Below are 17,730 nucleotides of genomic sequence, written 5' to 3' on the forward strand. Positions count from 1 at the left end.
CTTTCTGTTTTTGTTTAAAATGGGTCCCATGCCCAGGAATGCAGTCAAATTATAATGGTGACTAAGTGCCGGAAAGCATAGAAAAGGGATGGGAAGGGTGAGTGGAGAAAAAGGAGCCTGGGGCTATGGAGGAAAAGCTGGGAAAATGAGAATCTGGCCAGGCCCTAGGGCCAGGTTAGAGATTCCTACACGCATTAACAGCCACAGGAGGTGTTTATTTACAGGGAGCTAATCTTTGTTTTAAAAATGATAGAGCACCCAAAAAATGTCACTTTGGGGAAGTGCTTTGGGGGTATTATAGGAATGGGAGGAGGGAGCTCCTCCTGGTGTGGGCACGGGTCCCTGATTGTCCTGTCATCTGGGGTGGCTGGGAGCTTTTTGCCATTGTGAAATGTGTAGAAAAGGAAAGATCTTGATGGAATGTACTAGGATGGTTCAGAATCCCCAGCTGCAAAAGATAAGTTGAAAACTCCTTGTGTTTCTACTTCTCTGATCCTTTCTATCTGCAGCTCCGCTAAGGTCCTGAATACTTAGGCTTAGCATACGAGAAGGAGAAGCAGAAGTTGTCTTTTCTTTTTCTTCCTTTCTTTGCTCAATCCTGTRTTGTGAAAGCAGAACAGATATTGAACAGATGCTTGAATTGGGTGACTTAAAGCAGCTGTTTTGGCACTTGAGACCTGGTCTGCAGGGCTGGTACCTGCCTCTAGTCACCTTTGGAGCTGTGTTGGTCTTGGCCTGTCTCACTGCATTTTGGCATACCCTGCTTTGCTGCTTTGCATCGCTGCTGGTTTCCTTGAGGAGGTAGGTGGTGGTCTTGTGTGCTTGAACCAGGGGTTCTCCAAATACCTTCGTTTTGTATCTGAGCAGCTGGGTRTGGACCACAGTCAGTCCTTTAGTAGCGACATTTCCAGCAGTGCAGTGGGATTTGCTGTCGTTTGAGCGGAGGTAAGGGATGGTCTGCTCTACTTTTATGTGAGTGTATTGAGGGCTACGCAGGCAAATGCATTTTATTTTTAGTCTGGATTGATCTTGATTTCTAGTTACTGTATCTGGTTATGTCATTGTCAGCAAGTGAGGGCCTAGAGAGGTTTCTTTGATAGTACTGGCTAGACATTTTCTTTTGACTTCCAGTTCAGCTCCATCCAGCCTTTCTTTAGTCTCTGTTTTAAGAGTCATGCTCTGTTTCTGTGGTCATCTGTGTGTGTATTTAATGTCTTCTTGCTTTGATTGTATTTTGTTTGAATCTACTGCACTCAGCACACAAGATTAATTCTTGGTTGAATCTAAAGCTTTTACAGCAGCAATCCTTGGGGTTGGCCTGCTTTGTGGCTGAGTGTTCATCAAGTGTTGTTCATCATCAAGTGTTCATCAATTTGATGCTCAGTGTTCCCATCTCATCGACTTCTCTAAGGGCCCTTGTGCCCAAGTGCCTCTCCAGAGTGAGAATGTACCTGTGAGCAGCTTGTTTGTTCTCCACATGATGTCAGTCCCTGTTGCTCATCTCATCTGTTTCTTTGCAGAGCAGTTGGCATTCCAGTGAAAGAAAGGGTGAAGGTCTCTCGGAACTGGAGGCACGGACGTTGCCGGAGGGAGATCCTGCTGAAATGGAAACACAAGCAAGTGGCTCCTTTCTTTTCTACTTTGTTCTGCGTCAGCTGCTGTGGGGCCTTGTATTTGCATCTGTGTCCTGAAATGAGATGTTGGATTTAGTAATCTCTACTTCAGACTCCAAACTCGTATGTGCCTTCAAAGCTGGCATGTCTATTGCATGTCTATCTGTTGCTGTGTGGCATGGGCAACTTTCTGTCCTGTTCCTGCAGGTAGCATGCCTTGGCCCCATATATGCTTTGGGACTTCTATTCTCTRCATTTCTCCAAAATACTTCTTTTCTCACATGCTTTCCTCTGTCTTCAAGTTTGAACATACAAATTTAAAATGTTAGTTGCTATTCTACCTTATGCTTCCCTGCTATACTCCCAAAATGTATGTTTGACACTAATTAAAGGAGGCTGTTGCTGTCAAAATCTTGCTTGCAAAGGTGTACTTACTTTTCAAAGTCAAAAGGCTTAATGTCTGAGAAGTACATCTGAAGTTTCAGCCTCTACATCATTAGACAGAGGGGAAGATGAGAAGGAATATAGCTTATTTGCTGAAAAGCAGAGAGCTTACCAAGCTTCCATGCCTTTTTTTTGCCTTTTGGTGCTGAGTAGATTGAGATGGTGGGTTAGGTGCCTCTGCTTGTCTAAAGCAGAGCTGTTGTGAAGAGAGTGGTTCATGGTGCAGGTTAGGTACCTGCCTGCAGAGTGCTTGAAACCATCTGTGAAGAAGGGCTCAGTAGATGTTTAGTTTGTTACTAAACCAGCTTCTCAAGTGAAAATGCAAGGTTGGATCCAAACTGCATGCCCTAATTTGATTTATCCTGCTTTCACATTTATAACTTCTCCTTATGAAAAAGCTATAGAGAGAGGGGGAAAAAAAAAAAAAAAAGCAAAAGCTAAATTGCAGCAGGAGAACGTCAGAAACTGGCTATAGTCTAAGGAAGCTGGATATTCACTTGGTTTTAGAGGTCTGTGTGGGAGTGGAGGAAGGAAGAGGAAATCAAAGGCTTCCTTAAGTCAAAGCTGCTGCTCTAAAGATGTCTCTTATTTTTCCATGTATATGACCAAATCCCAAATGAACACTATAAACTACACTCAGCTATTTAGTCCCTGTGACTAAGAACCTGTTACTAGAGATAGATGGCAGCAAGCAGACATCTGCTGTCTAATAAGCTACGTTGTCCTCTTCCTTGCTCCTGTTCCCTTGTTGCGATGCTTTGTGGTATGGCTATGTGATGGCTCTATTGACACAGAAAATCATGACTTCTGAGGTTGAATGAACTGCAAAATATGAGAAAGCCCTGTTTTCAAAGCAGCCTGTTCCTTAATAGCCTGAAAGCTGAAGGATTTTTCTATGGAAAGACTTCGTTTTTGCTCAGTGTTCGCATGTGAGTCGATGTGCTTGGCAATAAATGTGCAGCATGGAGACAGTTCTGTGATGTGTGTCCTGTAGGCAGGAGCCCAGTGTCTCTTTGTAGCTTGCCTTGCCCTATCCTGAAGGTCTAGCTGTTGATTCTCTGGTGGCTACACAAAGGAAGAGCTCACAGCTAAAATGTCCCATGTAGTCAGTAGTTCCATCTTCTGTATTTTGGGTTTGTTTCAAGAATAAGAAGTGGAAGAGCAGCAGCTTTATRTTCTCTGCAGGACGTCAGAAAATTAAGTGCGGATCAGGACTGTTAGTGTTCACACAAAGCCTCACGTTGAAGGCTCAGTTGGAAATGCTCGGCATAGCTCCCGAATGCCTGATAGTCTAGTTCCTTAAAAAGTGCAGGGCTCATCAAGAGGGGTCAGRGGCCTTAAGTATTTCCTATCTAAACACATTAGACTCTTGGCCATCTTCTCTTTCAGAGATTCCATGCTTGTCTTTTTCTTCAACTCTTAGTTAGAAAAATGCCAGCAATGCGGTCTGCCCTGCATGTTGCTCGAGAAACTGCAGTTCTTAGCCCTGCTGCTATATTAAGCCCTGCTTCTGCCTGTGAGCACCAGTTCCAATTCCACTGTGTTTCCAAGTAAACTTTTCTTATTGCTGTGAACATGCATGTGATCTTTCTTTTAATTTTGCTTTTCCCTTGATTTTCTTGTTTCGCTCCCCTCCTTAACCTGCCGTGTGTCTGCAGCTTGATGCCCTGGATGGAGCTGGACGGCGAGTACTTGTACCTCTCTCGAGCGGAGAACATCGAGGCCTACCGGCTCTGCGYGGGCGCCGCGGGTGTGCAGCGGCACCCTCAGGCCATCTTCTCCGGCCACCAGGAGGACGTGTGTCGCTTTGTGCTTGTCAACTCCCACGTCGTCAGCGGAGGAGGGTAAGTTTGGTGTATGAGAGCCTCGGGAGCAGGGTGATGAAGTTGGAAAGGTTTAGTGCAACTTCAGCCCCGAGCAGAGGTCAGGCCTGCTGTAGAGCATCCTTGTGCATGGTCTAGTCTGTCTTGAAAAAGCTCTGCTAAAGCAATGGAGGATCTGAGTCTCATGCTGCTGACCGAATGAACTGCCCTTCTTTAAAATTGTGTAGATGGATGCCACATAATCCTTACTGATCTGCAAGGCTCATTTCTTTCCCCATTGTAGTCAGGGTAGCTAGGTTGTATTCTGATATTCAGAACTGCTAGCTAGCTGGGACTGCAGCTATGCATAAAGCTTTCTGCAGACAAGTGTATCTTTATTAGATCTATTGATATAATTGTAGAAAAGGGGAAAACTGCCAAGCTTTCCAGTACACAAACACTTCTCCAATTAATTTTGCGTTCAACCAGGCTTTTCAATTAAAGGAAAAAACAGAGGGGCTGTTTATAAAGTTGTAGTTATTTATATACAGAACACTTCACAGAATTGGGAGAAGCATGTTTGTCTGCACTGGATCTCTTGACTCTCCCCTGTTTTTAAAAAAACACCAGCCCCTCTGCATTGCCAACCCACAGCTGAAATCCAGGTGGCAATGAAGACCTGCATTTAAAAATTGCAGTAAATGTATTGATTGAAGAAGAGTCTAAGTTTCTTTGTAATTACTTCAAAACACAATCCTCCAGGCAGCTGTTCTAAAATGAATGAAAAGTTGAGGTTCAGACATGGTGGGAGCTCCCTGCTTGCTTGTTCAGTCACTCCAGCATCTAGACAGTTTCTGGATCTCAAGAATCAAAACAGTAGGAGGAGGAATGGCTACTCTGCTGATTTGTGTGGCTTAACCTAAACCCAGCCTTCCTATGTGAAACAGTACCCAGCAAAAGCTGTTGTGTGTAGCAGATCAGGCTTCTAATGGCCAAAAGTTGGGTTTTAAGTGAACAGGTGATGCTAGGGAGTGGAAGGTTAATGTTTCTTGAATTTCAGCTCTCCAGAGAGATTAGTCATGGCTTTTTAGTGGCACTGCCAGACACAAATGGAAGATGCTTGGCCAGGGGAGCTGAAACAAGTTTCCTACCTCAGGATTTGTTTTTCAGGGATGGAAATATTGTCCTTCACAAGATTCATGGCTCCTACAGTGTCAAGTTCTCTGCACATGAGCAGGAGGTGAACTGTGTGGACTTCCAAGGCGGCCTCATTGTGAGCGGCTCCCGGGACAGAACAGCAAAGGTGAGCAGTGATGATGCAGCTGCTGCAGGTGCTCCCAGAGGTGACTGTGGAGGGCTCGTGCTGTGAATGTTTAAGCGTCAGCAGAACTGTTAGGAGCCCTGGCTTGTGTGTCTGCAGGAGGAGCACTGGTGTAKCTTTGTATAAGCTCATGTCTCAGAAAAGATGGTTCCTGGGTCAGGCTTTTGAGAAAGAGGCTTGGCAGTACTTTGAAGTATCAGCTGCTGGTTTGAGCTGGAAGCATAGAAGAATGTTTTGCTTCTTTCACTGTGCATTTGTCTAACAARGAGTGGAGATTCATGCCAGTAGTTCTGAAATTTGTCCTATGTGTCTCAAACATGTCCTYGCTTCCAGGAGTGCAGTTAGACTGTGGGCACCACTAGCTTCCATTTTTCTCCCTTCTAATTGGCATCATGGAGCTATGATTTTTGACTGTTATTTTTGAGGTGGAGCCTTGTTGATATTTTTATTATTGTTACTAGTATTATTATTGCTATTATTATCCTTAGAATGTGGTTGGCAGCATCATGTTCCTGGGGACCTGGAGAGCTCTTCTAAGCGGGTTCCCAACTGTGTTTCAGGACTTTAAGAAACAACATGGTCCACCCTCATCCTGCTTGCATGATGCAGTACCTGTAGTATCTTTACAACCATTAGTTTCATGCTCTGTTTTGAAAGCTTTGGCTGTTCCTCAGGACAGGATCCTGGTGTATTCTCCATGTCCTGGAAGGTGTTGCAGAGTTCATAGAGGCAAGAAGAGAAACTCCTATTCCTGGTTACTGGCAAGGAAGGCTGGTACAAAGAGACCTAAATGTCTCTTCCAAGGTTTTGTAGGAAGGGGGTGGGTAGGTATCTGACAGGCTGTTGAGTGGCAGTGCCCTATCTGTCCTACTTGGTCTCTGTGGGTGAGTGTGCTCCTTGGTGAGGTGCTCCCAGAGCTGCGTTCAGGTGGAAAGAGCACTGCTTGGGATGCTGCTCGTCTTCTGGGAGCAAGGTCTGGGATGTTGCTTTGGTTGGCATGTGAATAAGGCTGCTCCTTAGGAGAGCCTTAGCAAGGAAACTTGCCTTCTTGCTGCTTCCTTGGCAGCAGGAAGCTGGACCTTCCCTGACCTTGGGAACAAATTCCTGAAGGCCAGAAAAGAATTAAGGCTCTTTTTGCTGGAACTGATGTGAGAGCTTGCCCACCCAGTACTGCCTACAGCACAGGCTCCAGAGATGTTCACCTTTTATTTTTATCATTGTTTTGTGTGTTGCCTTGTTTGCGTGAATGAGACTCTTGGAGGTGGAAGGGAATCCCTACCAGCCTTTTAAAGGGGCTCTAAGTGTCTAAGCTATTGAGGGCTCTGCTGAGTGTTGATTAGGGCTAAGCTCTGAAGAGCTGCTAATGTACATTCCTGTGTGATAGGCACCAGATAGTGTGCTCTGAGCAATATTTTTAACCTGTAGGAGATAGGGATGCCTTAAAAGAGTTAAGCTTTTCTGCTTCTTTTGCTGACACTAGGTGCTAAATTCCCCGCTGACAAGAATAGCCTGCAATCCTGGGCATTATCAACAAACAAACAAATAGGGCACTCCCAGCTTTGAAGTCYTGAAGTGAAACACTGGGGGCAGGTTACAGAGGACTGGAGTGCTCAGCTCCTATGAGCCGGGAATGGGGGCAATGCTGGATAAGTGAGGGCCAGCCAGAGGCTGGGGGGCTTTATAAGGACCCAGAGTCAAAGGTGATTGGGGGTGAAGCGGTGGAAGGGGATGTATGTCCTGATGGGGGAGGGAAGGGGGTTTCTCACACTGTCAGTGGGCCAGAGAGGCCTCTCTGAAAATAGCCTATGGCATGTTCAAGAAACCTGGCCCRAAGGGGATGGCTTCACACACACAGGACACCGAACAATTAATTTTACATGTATTATGAGTGAAAAGATTTTCAGGGTGGCTCTAAGGCTTCCAGACCTCTTTTAGAACAGCTGAGATTTAATCAAATTCTGCTGCTTGTTCYGTTAACTGCAGAACATGAGAGATCTGTGCTGAGTGTTGCCCCCAGAGACAGGTGGTGTATAGGGGTGCTCTCTGTCCCCTTGGTCTGTTGGGATGGAAGTCGTAAACTGACATAAGTTCTTGCCCAACACTAAGTGCTCATTTCTGCCTGTGATCAACAGATGGTTCCATTTCTTTAAAATAAATAGTGAGAATTCGGTCAGGGATCTGAGGGAAGGGCAGTATGACAATTGTGGCAGCTCATTAGGTGTATGTATCCTGTCTTCTGTGTGACCTGGCATAACATGCATCTCTCTCTCCAGGTTTGGTCCCTGTCCACAGGCAGAGTTGGGCAGTGTCTACACACAGTGCAGACAGAGGATCGAGTGTGGTCCATTGCTATCAGCCCGTTATTAAGGTAACTGACATCTCCTTATTCCCAATTTCCAATAGAGAGAAATGAGGAGTTGGTTAGAAAATATATCTCCAAATCTCTTTGAGGCATTACTGTGGCACCTCAAGGACTTGATCTAGGTGGATGCTGACCAAGTGCTTCTGACTATATCAGGAACTCGAGGGGGAAAAGGGATGTACTCTCTGTTCTCCAGCACAATAGAGTGGTCCTTCTTTCATACAAAGGCTGTGCAAATGGCCACAGCATTCCTGCTACCACTTCAGGTGGCATCTGCTTGTTTTCTCTTGGATAGTCAACACTCTACCTCACTGTGCCTTACTAKTTAGGAGCAATAAGCCAGATCATCTTGTGATTTTTTCTGCACTGATAAGGTGCCAGTTTTTACTGAACTCTCTGACAGAAGAGGTACCAAGCAGAAAGATCCCTGCTTTTTGCCTGGATCTGTGTGCAGTGATGAAAGATCAGTTTTCTTTGAAGTTAAGCATGCTGAATGGGGAAGGTAGAAGTGGAATTCAGTGACATGATTTTCCAGGCTCTTCTGCCGGTAGCTCTGTGCTGCTATTGCAGTTATAATGTTACAGCTGCAGCTTCAGCATGGAATGCATGGCTGATGCCTATACCTGTGTCTTCCAAGCACTTTAGTAAAGTGCCCCAGTTCATGAGAAAGTGAAAACATCAGACACTTAAATTCTTACTCTTAAAATCTTACACTGGCCAGTAAGATCTCTTGGGTGCAGTTTTTACCTGTTCCTCTGCAAGGCAGATCCTCGGTGACCTCAAGGGAAAGAGGAAGAAAAGCTGCTGTTGTTATCCAYGTCCTATCTGCAACTAGTAAATTTTAGACTTGTGCAGTAGCAAAATATTTCCTGCAATTTCATGTTTTTGAATTTCTAAGCATGTTTTGAAGTGGCAGAAACTTAGTGGTTTGGAGCTAAGGACGTTATCAGAGAAATGACCCTCTGGCTGCTCCTGGTGTTTGGGGCAGATAGTGTTTCTGGAGTAGTGCCACGTGAGGTAATGCTGCTGCAGGATGTTGCATGGAAGCCCTTGGCTGCCTTCTGCTCTGCGAGGGCCCCTTTTCCACTAGACTAGCCCTGGATCTCGTGCCATGACTGGAAGAGCCGAGCAGCGAGCTGCTTCCTACTCCTAAGTGATGACCTACTGAGTGGCCTCTTGTCAGGACAGCGTTCCTGTCCCCGCCGCGCGCACTTGTGCACACTCTCTGTCACAATATTTACCCACTGTCTCCCCCCACCCCTCCTTTCCTCCCTGCAGGGTGATGAATGGGAGGCTGTGGACCAGCTACCCCATGAACAAGTGGACTTAAATCGTGTGCTCATTTTCCTTTGAGGCTGCAGACTGTACCAGCCTCTCCCACCAGCCCTACAGCCCCCCACCCAGTGTTTTTTTTTTTTTGGGGGGGTGGAGAATTAGAGCCAATTAGCCACGTCATTAATTCTTCAATTTGACGGCTGATATAGCAGGGCCTGAAACACGCTGCTGACCTCGTATAATGGGAACCCTGCTCCTTAACATATTGACGATGGGAGAAGTTAATTAAAATTCCACAGGGAGAAGGTGTCGGCTAACCTATAAACCTGTCGCTTCTCAGAACAAATCACAGCCATCCTAGAGGAGAGAGAGGATCAGAGCAGGAGGGCATGTGGTGTGGGAGGGCTGGGGCAAGGGGCAGGGGAGATGAATTTTTCACTAATAGGTTTTATTGCTTGCTGTCTAATGAGGGTGGGTATCAAAAAGGTAATATCTGGTTTCTAGCAGGGTCTGCTTTGAGGAGCTCTGTGGCTTATGTTTTACTTGCAGGAGTCTGTATTTCACCAGTATACGTTTCCTATGCACTTGTAACAAGGCTTTCCCTGCCTTGCAGTCCCCATCTTTCTGGCCAGAGTTTGGGACATCTGTTTCTCCGAGAGACTGAATGCAGCCCATAACCTCCTGTTCCTCCTAAACATTTGATGTGTCCTCCTGATTCTCTGTTCTCTCTTGCTAGTGTGGAGTGAGAGCCCTCCCCTAAGAATGGATGGTGCTACTGGTGTAGATCTGGTGCAGAATCAGGCTTGAGCCGCTTAAGTATTTTGACCCATCATTGAAGAGAAGTCTCCAGCTCTCTCCAATGCACACACAGCTTTGAAATCTCTCAAAACAGTTGTGACTGGTGGGGTAGGAGCAGGGAGGACTTGCCTAGCTCTAGCTTTTGAAAATTGCATTGCAGAGGCTGCGGATTCCTGACCTGGAGGTTAGTCAGGACTAAGACTCCCTAGAGTAGTCAGGGCTGTGTTCTTACTGAACCTCAACTGTTACTGGGCAGGGCTGAACCTTTCCTTCTGGCTTTTCAATGGTATCTTTCTCTGTGTCATTGGAGCTTCCTTGTGGAGGATTCTACATGCTCCTGACCTGCATGCAACTGCGCTTTTTTTTTTTTTTTTTTTTTTTTTTTTTTCCCCTTTTTTTTGTTTTTGGTTTTTTTTTTTTTTTTTTTTTTTTTTTTTTTTTTTTTTTTTTTCCTTTTAGCCCTCTCCTGTAATCCTGCCCTTTTGGGTTGTTCCTTTGGGTTGTTCCTTTCGTGGACAGTACCTGCACCCCCCAAAAATTAAATCTGTAGGCAGGACTAGTGGCATCCTTAAAAGAAATGTGCATAGAGTTAACAGAGCAGTGCTCCTAGGAGCTGTTGAGTTGTCGTCTTCAGCCATGGGGATTTGTACTCTTGAACTGAAGCTTTTCTGGCAYCTCTTCTGGCTTTTCTGCTTTGAGTAGTCTGCATTTTCCCTGAAGCGGGGCAGAGATCCTCCTGTGGATGCCTGGAGATAGGGAGGAGACTTCCTTGTTCTTCCTGCAGTGATGCTGAGTGGGTCTGCGACCAGAACATGACCTTGAAGAGATCCAGGTAGGAGAAAAGGCAGCAGATGGGTCCCAGGAGCAGCTCCTATTGCTGTGGGKGGTGAGTTGTGCGTGGTCTCTTGGGCTTCCTTAACGAGGCCCTTGCAGAGTGGAAAAGATGCCACATGCATGTGCACTTAGAGCTTTGTTGTCTTGGGGCTCCCTAGCTGTGTCCTGTTGGGCAGAGAGGATGAAGAGGGCCCTGTGCCTTTCCTGGGGTTTCAGCGGGCTTGCTACATATTTCTGCCCATCTATGATAGCACAACTTGTCGTTTTGGGAACTAGAGAAGAGTCTTGAGAGTGTCCTTAAAATAGGATGCCTCTGCGTTGGCAACTGTTGCTRGTCTCTGAAGTTGTCCTTCTGCAAAGATTAGGAAAGTGCTGTATTTGGGGGATGGCTGTGAACCCTAAACCACGTTTTCTAGCTGTGATCCCCTTTCCCCCGAGTTCCCTTGCCTTTTGAACTCTGCGTCGTGCAGCTGTTAAACTTGTGTTTGCCGGTGCTTGCTGCAGTGACTTATGTGTGCCCAGGGAGCAGGGCAAGGCTGAGTGCAGCGGACCTGTTCAAATATGCCAAGTGAGGCAAACGCAGGCTTTTCTGGTGGAATAGTGGCACCTTCATGCTTTGTGACTCCCTGAGGTGGCAGCAGTCAGGGAAGAAAAGTGACCACTGTGCATCGTTTAATTTGAGGGATAGGTTTATGGAGAAAATGGAGTCTAATTACTTGGCGTTTATGGCTGCAGAAATATAAGGGTTATGATATACGGTGTGCTACTGAAATGCTCCTTTATTTAGGAGAAGCTTAGTTGCAATGCATTTATTTTTCTGATCATAGAAAAGCTGGTAAAGTTGAGGGAGAGTGAATAAAAGCAGACTTTGATGTTGGGTTTGTTGTTTATCTTGGATTTAGAAATTCTTTGGTGCAGGATCAAAAATGTGTTCAGATTTAAGCCAGGGCTGTGAGTTTGGGGTATAACTGGACAACCACCTATTGTGGCAGAGATGCTTTTGGTGTGTGAGCCCCAAAGATGTCCCTTCCCAACTGCATCACCTGGCCTGCTGGGGTATGTGACCTCTGCTCCTGCCTGCAAATGTTGCCTTGCTGAAATTCAACTTTGTTCTGTAGAGGAGGGAGGTTTATGCTAAATTCTAGTAGTGCTCTGGCGAATGTTTTAATGGAAAAAGAGCAGTRGAATTTCAAAAGCCAGCTTTGTTTCATCTCTTTCTTTTATGCCAATGCTGTGGTTGAGACCCAACGCCTGTCTCTTCAGCTGCTAGTCTGAACCTCTGTTAACTTAGTTACCACTTCCATGGAAGGTTATGGGAGTGTAATATCTGTGAGACCTCTACCTGTATGCACAACTTCAGGCAAAATGTAAAATATAGACAACTTGCCAGGGGAAGGAAGGAAGGAAGGAGGAAAGTTATAGACATGTACTGTAACTGTATGGGCTGCCTTTTTTTTTCCCCTCCTCCCACTGGGAATAATCAAAATGAATAATTTTAAAGATTGCTAGGCTGGTTTTAATGACTGTTTCATTTTCACACACACACACACAGTCTGTTGTAGACTGCATTAAGGTAAAGCAACTCATTTAAGCTGGAGCAACTTTGCAGTAATTTTAACTGTACATTTTGGAACCCTAACACGCAGCAGTTGAAGACCACGGTAATATTCCCTCCTTGCCCATTCTGTCGTCTTATTGCTGCACTTTTACCAGCAGACATCCCCTCCTTCACATGAAAATGAGCTGTTGGCTGTGGTGGTGCTCTGTTCTGACCTAGCTTTGTACACTTAACCTCTCCGAGTCTGCTAGGACCTGGGAAAAGGAACAGAGTTTTCTTCTGGTTTGTGCATTGCCAGCAAAATAGCAGGCAGCAATAGCTCTGCTGTCCTTTGGGACCTCTGCAGAGCCTGGCTGGTTTGAATAATAGAGAGGTGACTCTGACCTGCAGCTGTTCCTGAGGCAGGGGCAGGAAGAGCCCTGCTCCACTGTGAGATCCCAGGGCGGATTTGTGGAGTTAGAGGTGGTGTTAACTGCCATCCCTCACTGCCCTCAGAGAGGGGTCTGGATGCTGTTTTCTAGATGGAGGCAATAGTCACGTCTGCCTCGGTGCTSTCCCTGGAGCTGGAATGACACCTGGGTCTTACCCGTGTGCCGTGACTGTTCCCTTGATGCTGGGAGGAAAAAAAAAAAGAAAAAAAAAAATGGTTTTGTTGCCTAATTGTGTGACAGTGATTCTCTTATGTCATCTTCCCATGGGCAAACCTGTGTCTTTTCCCCCTTCCCTAGGAGCCAACACGTGTGAGTGCTGCTACAGGTTCACAAACTGTGCAGCTCCTCAGGTTCTTCCCTTTGCCTGTCATACTCTCCGTGACTAATAGAGTGCTCCCCTCTTGTCACGTTAGGGCAAAACTCTGATGTTTATATCTTTTTATAGCTGCATGATATATATACATTTCTCTATAGCCCTGCGAATTGGGTTGCTAGGGGTTGTGGGCAGGTGGCCTGAGGATTTGGTAGGCAGTAGCTAACTGAGATCCCAGACATCTGTTTCTAATCCAGTGTAGCCTTGTTGCATATTGAGTTTTTTTTCGTATTCCCTGTGATTTTTCTCATCTTTCCCCTTGCTTGGGGGAAAGGCTGCCTTGGGAAGCTTGGGCAAAGCATCTTTCTTGTGCTCTGTGCTTTGCACAGAGAGAAGCTGTGTGCTTAATCGATGTGGCAGAAGAAACTTAGTCTAGGAGGGGGCTGGCAGCCTCGTGCCTCGAGGTTTCTGTTTCCAGTTCATGATCACTTTTTCTTTGCTTTTGAAACTTGCAGGGGGAGAAGGTAACTTCACCAGACCTTGGCTGCTGTTTACCTTTGGCTGTGCAGCGTGCCTTTGTTTTTCCACCTTTGATCAGTGTCCTGCCGACAGATAATTTAGCAATTGCATCCCAGGGTGGAAGTGTGGAGTTAATGTTAAAGTTAGTGTTTTTTTTCTTTTTCTCTCTTACTTTTCTGGCTGATGGAGCAGAGAAGGGGAGAGGGGAGGTGAAGGGGGTCATAAATTTTAGACCCGGTGATTCTGCTCCTAGCAGAGCAACTAAAGCCTCTGATGTCTCTTCAGCACTTTCATTAACATTTAAATTAAGGGTTTGTTTTTCAGGCGGCTTCGGAGTGGCTGCCCTTTCATAGCCTGACACATGGAGGCCGTTCGTTCCTGTTCTCTCTCGCTCTTTCTCCAGTTTGGAAGGCTGTGTAATCATCGCCCTGTTTTTTTTCTGGCCTTCWCTGGGGAGGGCAGCAACCTGACAAGCTGCGCCAGAGGTTCAAAGAGAATCAACTGTCTGCAGAGGTGCATGGGCAGGACTATGCCAGGTTTCAACTCCTACAATTAGGAGTAGCTTTTCAAAGGGCTCCTTTTGGAGGCGGGGAGGCACAGAGAGGAATGGACCTTCCTTGCAAGSTGAGAGCCCAGGTGTGGATGCCTCTAACCAGCCTCTGCTTCTGCTGTCAGTCCTCCCAGCTGTGCCTGGGGGTGTCACTCAGAGGATGGAGCTCTTGCCCTGGGCTGGGAAGTGGAGCTGCAGTGTCCTAAGTTAGCAGCCTGGCCTCTCAAGGGAGTGTTGATTCACTCTGGGGACAGCTGGAGGCTCTTCCTTAGCCTGCATTGGCATTTGAAAGGAGGGAGCTGGGGGAGAATATTGCCTTGAAGGAGGAACCTCACCACCCTTTCTGTGCTACAGCCCTCAAGTCCTGTCTGCTCCGAGCACTGCATGAGCACTGCATCTCGTTGTGAAGGAGGCAGCTGACTGGCAGGGTTGGTTTTGATCTTGCTTTATGATAGCTACAGCAGTACATGGCCTGATTTAGGCTAAGTAATTTATGACATAGGAGCTAGTAGTTTAACATCTAGACATCTTAATATCTAGAAAAGAAGACTTTTTCACCTACTTAGCAATTTCCTAAGAGGCAGGGAACAAGGAGACTGTTAGAGGTCCCCCYTAGCTAACTTCTGCATTAGAATTTATTGGTAATGAATTATGTAAATACACATGAAAATGCAGTCTGCCCCAAAGCCCTTCTGGAATCATCCCTTTCCTGGCTGCCATGGCCTATTTCCTATAGGCCCTCCAAAAGGAGTTGGGGGGGCTCTGAATAGAAGTGAATAGCTATTTTCCATGAACTAAAAACAAACAAGTTGGAGCATGATGATCAGGTGTGTGAGCAACGTGTTCAGCGTAGTGACACTTGCAATGCTGCTGTTGTGATTCCCTACTCCTTATGTCTTCCTTCCTCCGCTGCCCCAAGCTGACTTGTCTTTCCCTGGCAGCTTGATCTGAATGGACTTTAAAGGATTCCTACCCGAGGAGAGCTGCAAGCTGCCAGTGGGACTGGGAAGGGTATTCCCTGTGTGCAGCTGCATGAAGAAACAGCAGCTTCTGCCGTCCTTTCTTTCAATGAGTCCTGCATGGGTGATGGTGGTGCTTGTACTTTGTAGTATGTGGCCCTTCCGAAGGATCTTATTCAAAATCATGCACTCATGGATGCTTCCTATGTAGAATGAACACTTTTCATTACAGGGYGTGAGTTATTGATGTTTTTGTGGGAGCTCTTGGTCAGTGAGTGATACGGTACAGCTTTTCAGGGGCAGATGATCCTGTTGTTCATATTCCAGGCACTCTGGGACTTAGTAGTGGAACAGACCTGCTGGATTTCCATCTGACCCACACTCTGACTTTGTGCCAGTGTGATTACTCTGGCCAGTACCACCGCAGGTGCATCCTAAATCCTCTCTTGGGAGAGGCTTCTTTAGCAGAGCTATTGCCATGAATGTCTTGGTATCGTCACCACATATAATGCAAGGGGATTCAAGGTGTCTGCTGCACACCATTAGCATCCATCCTTCTTCCAGGTGTTTCAGCTTTTGGAAGATTGTAGGCTCGTGTCCAACAAGCTCCTGTTCAGAGCCCAGAATCGTGTGGTGCTGAATACAGTTTACAAAACAGAGGATGTGAAAACTAAAGCTAAACTAAAACTAAAGGGAAGAAGTTGCTTAGTGCTTGATACCCAGGGCCCTTAATTGTGACTTCTGAGCTGCTCAGTCTCTAACTTTTGAGGAAGACTTTTAATCTCAGCTCTGTGAAGCCTGGATGCCAGCATGGAGTCCAGCCCAGTGGTACCCAGATGTGCCCGGGCACTAACTGGGCTAACTCCTCCTAAATTCCCTTTGGAAGCTCTGCTCTATTTATGGGTGGGGAGGCCAGGGGGAGGCTGCCTGCCCTCCCACCTTCCCCCGTGTTGTCTCAAAAGGCCCTGGCGCATCTTTGATTAGGTGCAGGTCAAAAGAATTTCCACATCGTGACCTTAATAACTGGGGTTGATTGGCAGGCGATCTGCGGAGAGGGAGCAGCCCGGCCCTTTCATCTCCCTTGGTGCCGTGCTGGGACAATGGGCCAGCATATTTTCCTTGTTGTTCCTCATTTGAAAAGGGTCTGGTATCTCTACTAGGTACCTGTGACATGGGGGTCTTGATTGGGGTCTCATAAAGGGTCCTGTCAGTGTGTCCAAAGGCCAGGAATACAAAGGCGAGCAGTGGGTGGGGGTCTCAGCTGACCACTGAAGAAGGGAGGGGAGGGTCTTGGAAGCAGTGGAGGGAGAAGCAACCCCTGATGGGAGACCTTAAAGGGGGGGCGGGGGGGAGGAGGCAGCCCATTTTTGTCCCGAACTCATCAAGCACATCTGCAGAATTGTCCCAGCCGCTGCCTCCCAGTTTCAAAAGAAAATGATCGTTTGATAAACCGTCCTGATTCACCACTTTCTCACAAGGGAGGGAGACCCACCTTTGACCTCTATGATTTCACATTGGGGCTAGCTTCTCCCCCCCAAATCCAATTGCTAGAGAAACTTTGAAATGCATCCCTTGCGCTCCCTCTCCTTCTCCCTCTTTCCCTTTACTCTCTCTTTCTCTCCCTCTTTTTTTCCCCCCTCCTCCCCTTGCCCCCACCCCCAGCTTCCTCGCTCTCCCGCTTTGTAAAAAACACGCGCGCCGCTTCGGAGTTTAGGCAAGTAATTAGTAAAATCTCTTCTGCAGCACAGTAAAACCGCAGCGCTCAGCCCGCATATTCCCACAATTTACATACTCGCGGGCATCCAAGAAAGCAGGTGGCATTCCCAGTGCATGGCCGCCAAAAATCGTCGGGAAGGCAGCGAGGGGAGGGTGCTGGGACCCGCTCGCTCCTGTGAGCTATAGGAATGTGTGTGAATATATTAAAATGTTTTCACACAATGCTCRCATTTTTTCCAGCGGGAAGAGGCATCTTTGGGATGAAAAGCGGCTGGCCCAGTCGCAGGCCTCCTCTGATTGCTCTTTCCCACTCGGGGTTTGTTCGCAGGGACCAGATAGAGAAGGGCCCTGGGGGGAGGAAAGGGCAAGGGTGGTATCTCCAAAGAGTAAATCTTTGTGTGCCTCCTTCCCGCTCTGTGGTCCCAGAAGGTCCAGTTACAAGGCTGTGGAGGGGCACATGAGGGGGAAAGCATCAAAACTTGCTGCAAAGGCCTTTGGAGAGAGATTGCAGATATTTGGAGGAAATGGCTTGTAATGGAGCATACATCCCTCTGAGTGAGGGGCTGCAGTGGCTGCAGCAGGAAATAGCTGAGGGAGCTGGCTGTCCTAGGCACTGTGCTAATACTGCCCATTAATAATAGGAAATGCTCTTGCAGTGCTTTTCCAGCTCTGTCTTATTGTCTAAGAGGCAGCTGAGCAGCCCTGAGCCTGTGCAGTGTGTTCAGCTGCTCCTCTCCTCCCAGGAGAACAGGATGTTGCAAGGAACGGGAATCAGGGAGTTCCTCCTGTACCTTGAACTGGGTCTGTTAATGTTGCCTCCAAGAAGCTGCTTGGCCTCTTCCAGCGTGTAGGGTGTTGACAAGAGATGTGTGGTGAAACCTGTATCTAGAGAGTGCACRTCAGGGCCTTCCTTTCTAGCTGCCATAAACTGAAGGAGAGAATTGCTGCAGGAGGGGCAGAAGCTGCACAAAAGCCACGTGTGAACAGCTCGTCCCGGGAGCAGCATGTGCACATGGGGAGACCCAGAGTTCAGCTCCAGGAACACTGCTTTATTCCGGAGCAGAGTGTCCCATTGCTTTTCAGTTACTGCTGGCTCTAGATATGTTTTGTTGCAGCTGTAGCCTAATCTCGAGGCTGGTGAGAAAGGGAGAGGGATCAAGAGGCAAGATGCAAAGAGCCTGTGTTGGAGAAGTTGGAAGCAGGATGGCGAATTGTTTTTTTGTTTTGTTTTGAGG

At 47.0% G+C, this 17,730-nt stretch overlaps 1 protein-coding gene across 1 annotated transcript in view; it reads left to right on the forward strand.

Annotated features, from left to right (window-relative positions):
- The window catches only part of FBXW4 (F-box and WD repeat domain containing 4), a 58,887-nt gene that overhangs the window by 8,884 nt on the left and 32,273 nt on the right, over positions 1 to 17,730 (forward strand). Inside the window, exons 2-5 of the mRNA XM_026050741.1 lie at positions 1,521 to 1,616; positions 3,716 to 3,901; positions 5,030 to 5,162; positions 7,454 to 7,548. Coding sequence (XP_025906526.1) covers positions 1,521 to 1,616; positions 3,716 to 3,901; positions 5,030 to 5,162; positions 7,454 to 7,548 — 510 coding nt within the window. The remainder of the gene's footprint in view (positions 1 to 1,520; positions 1,617 to 3,715; positions 3,902 to 5,029; positions 5,163 to 7,453; positions 7,549 to 17,730) is intronic.

The sequence above is a fragment of the Nothoprocta perdicaria genome, unplaced genomic scaffold (genome assembly GCF_003342845.1).
Source record: "Nothoprocta perdicaria isolate Ctin4 unplaced genomic scaffold, notPer1 scaffold_7, whole genome shotgun sequence".
Lineage (NCBI taxonomy): Eukaryota > Metazoa > Chordata > Aves > Tinamiformes > Tinamidae > Nothoprocta > Nothoprocta perdicaria.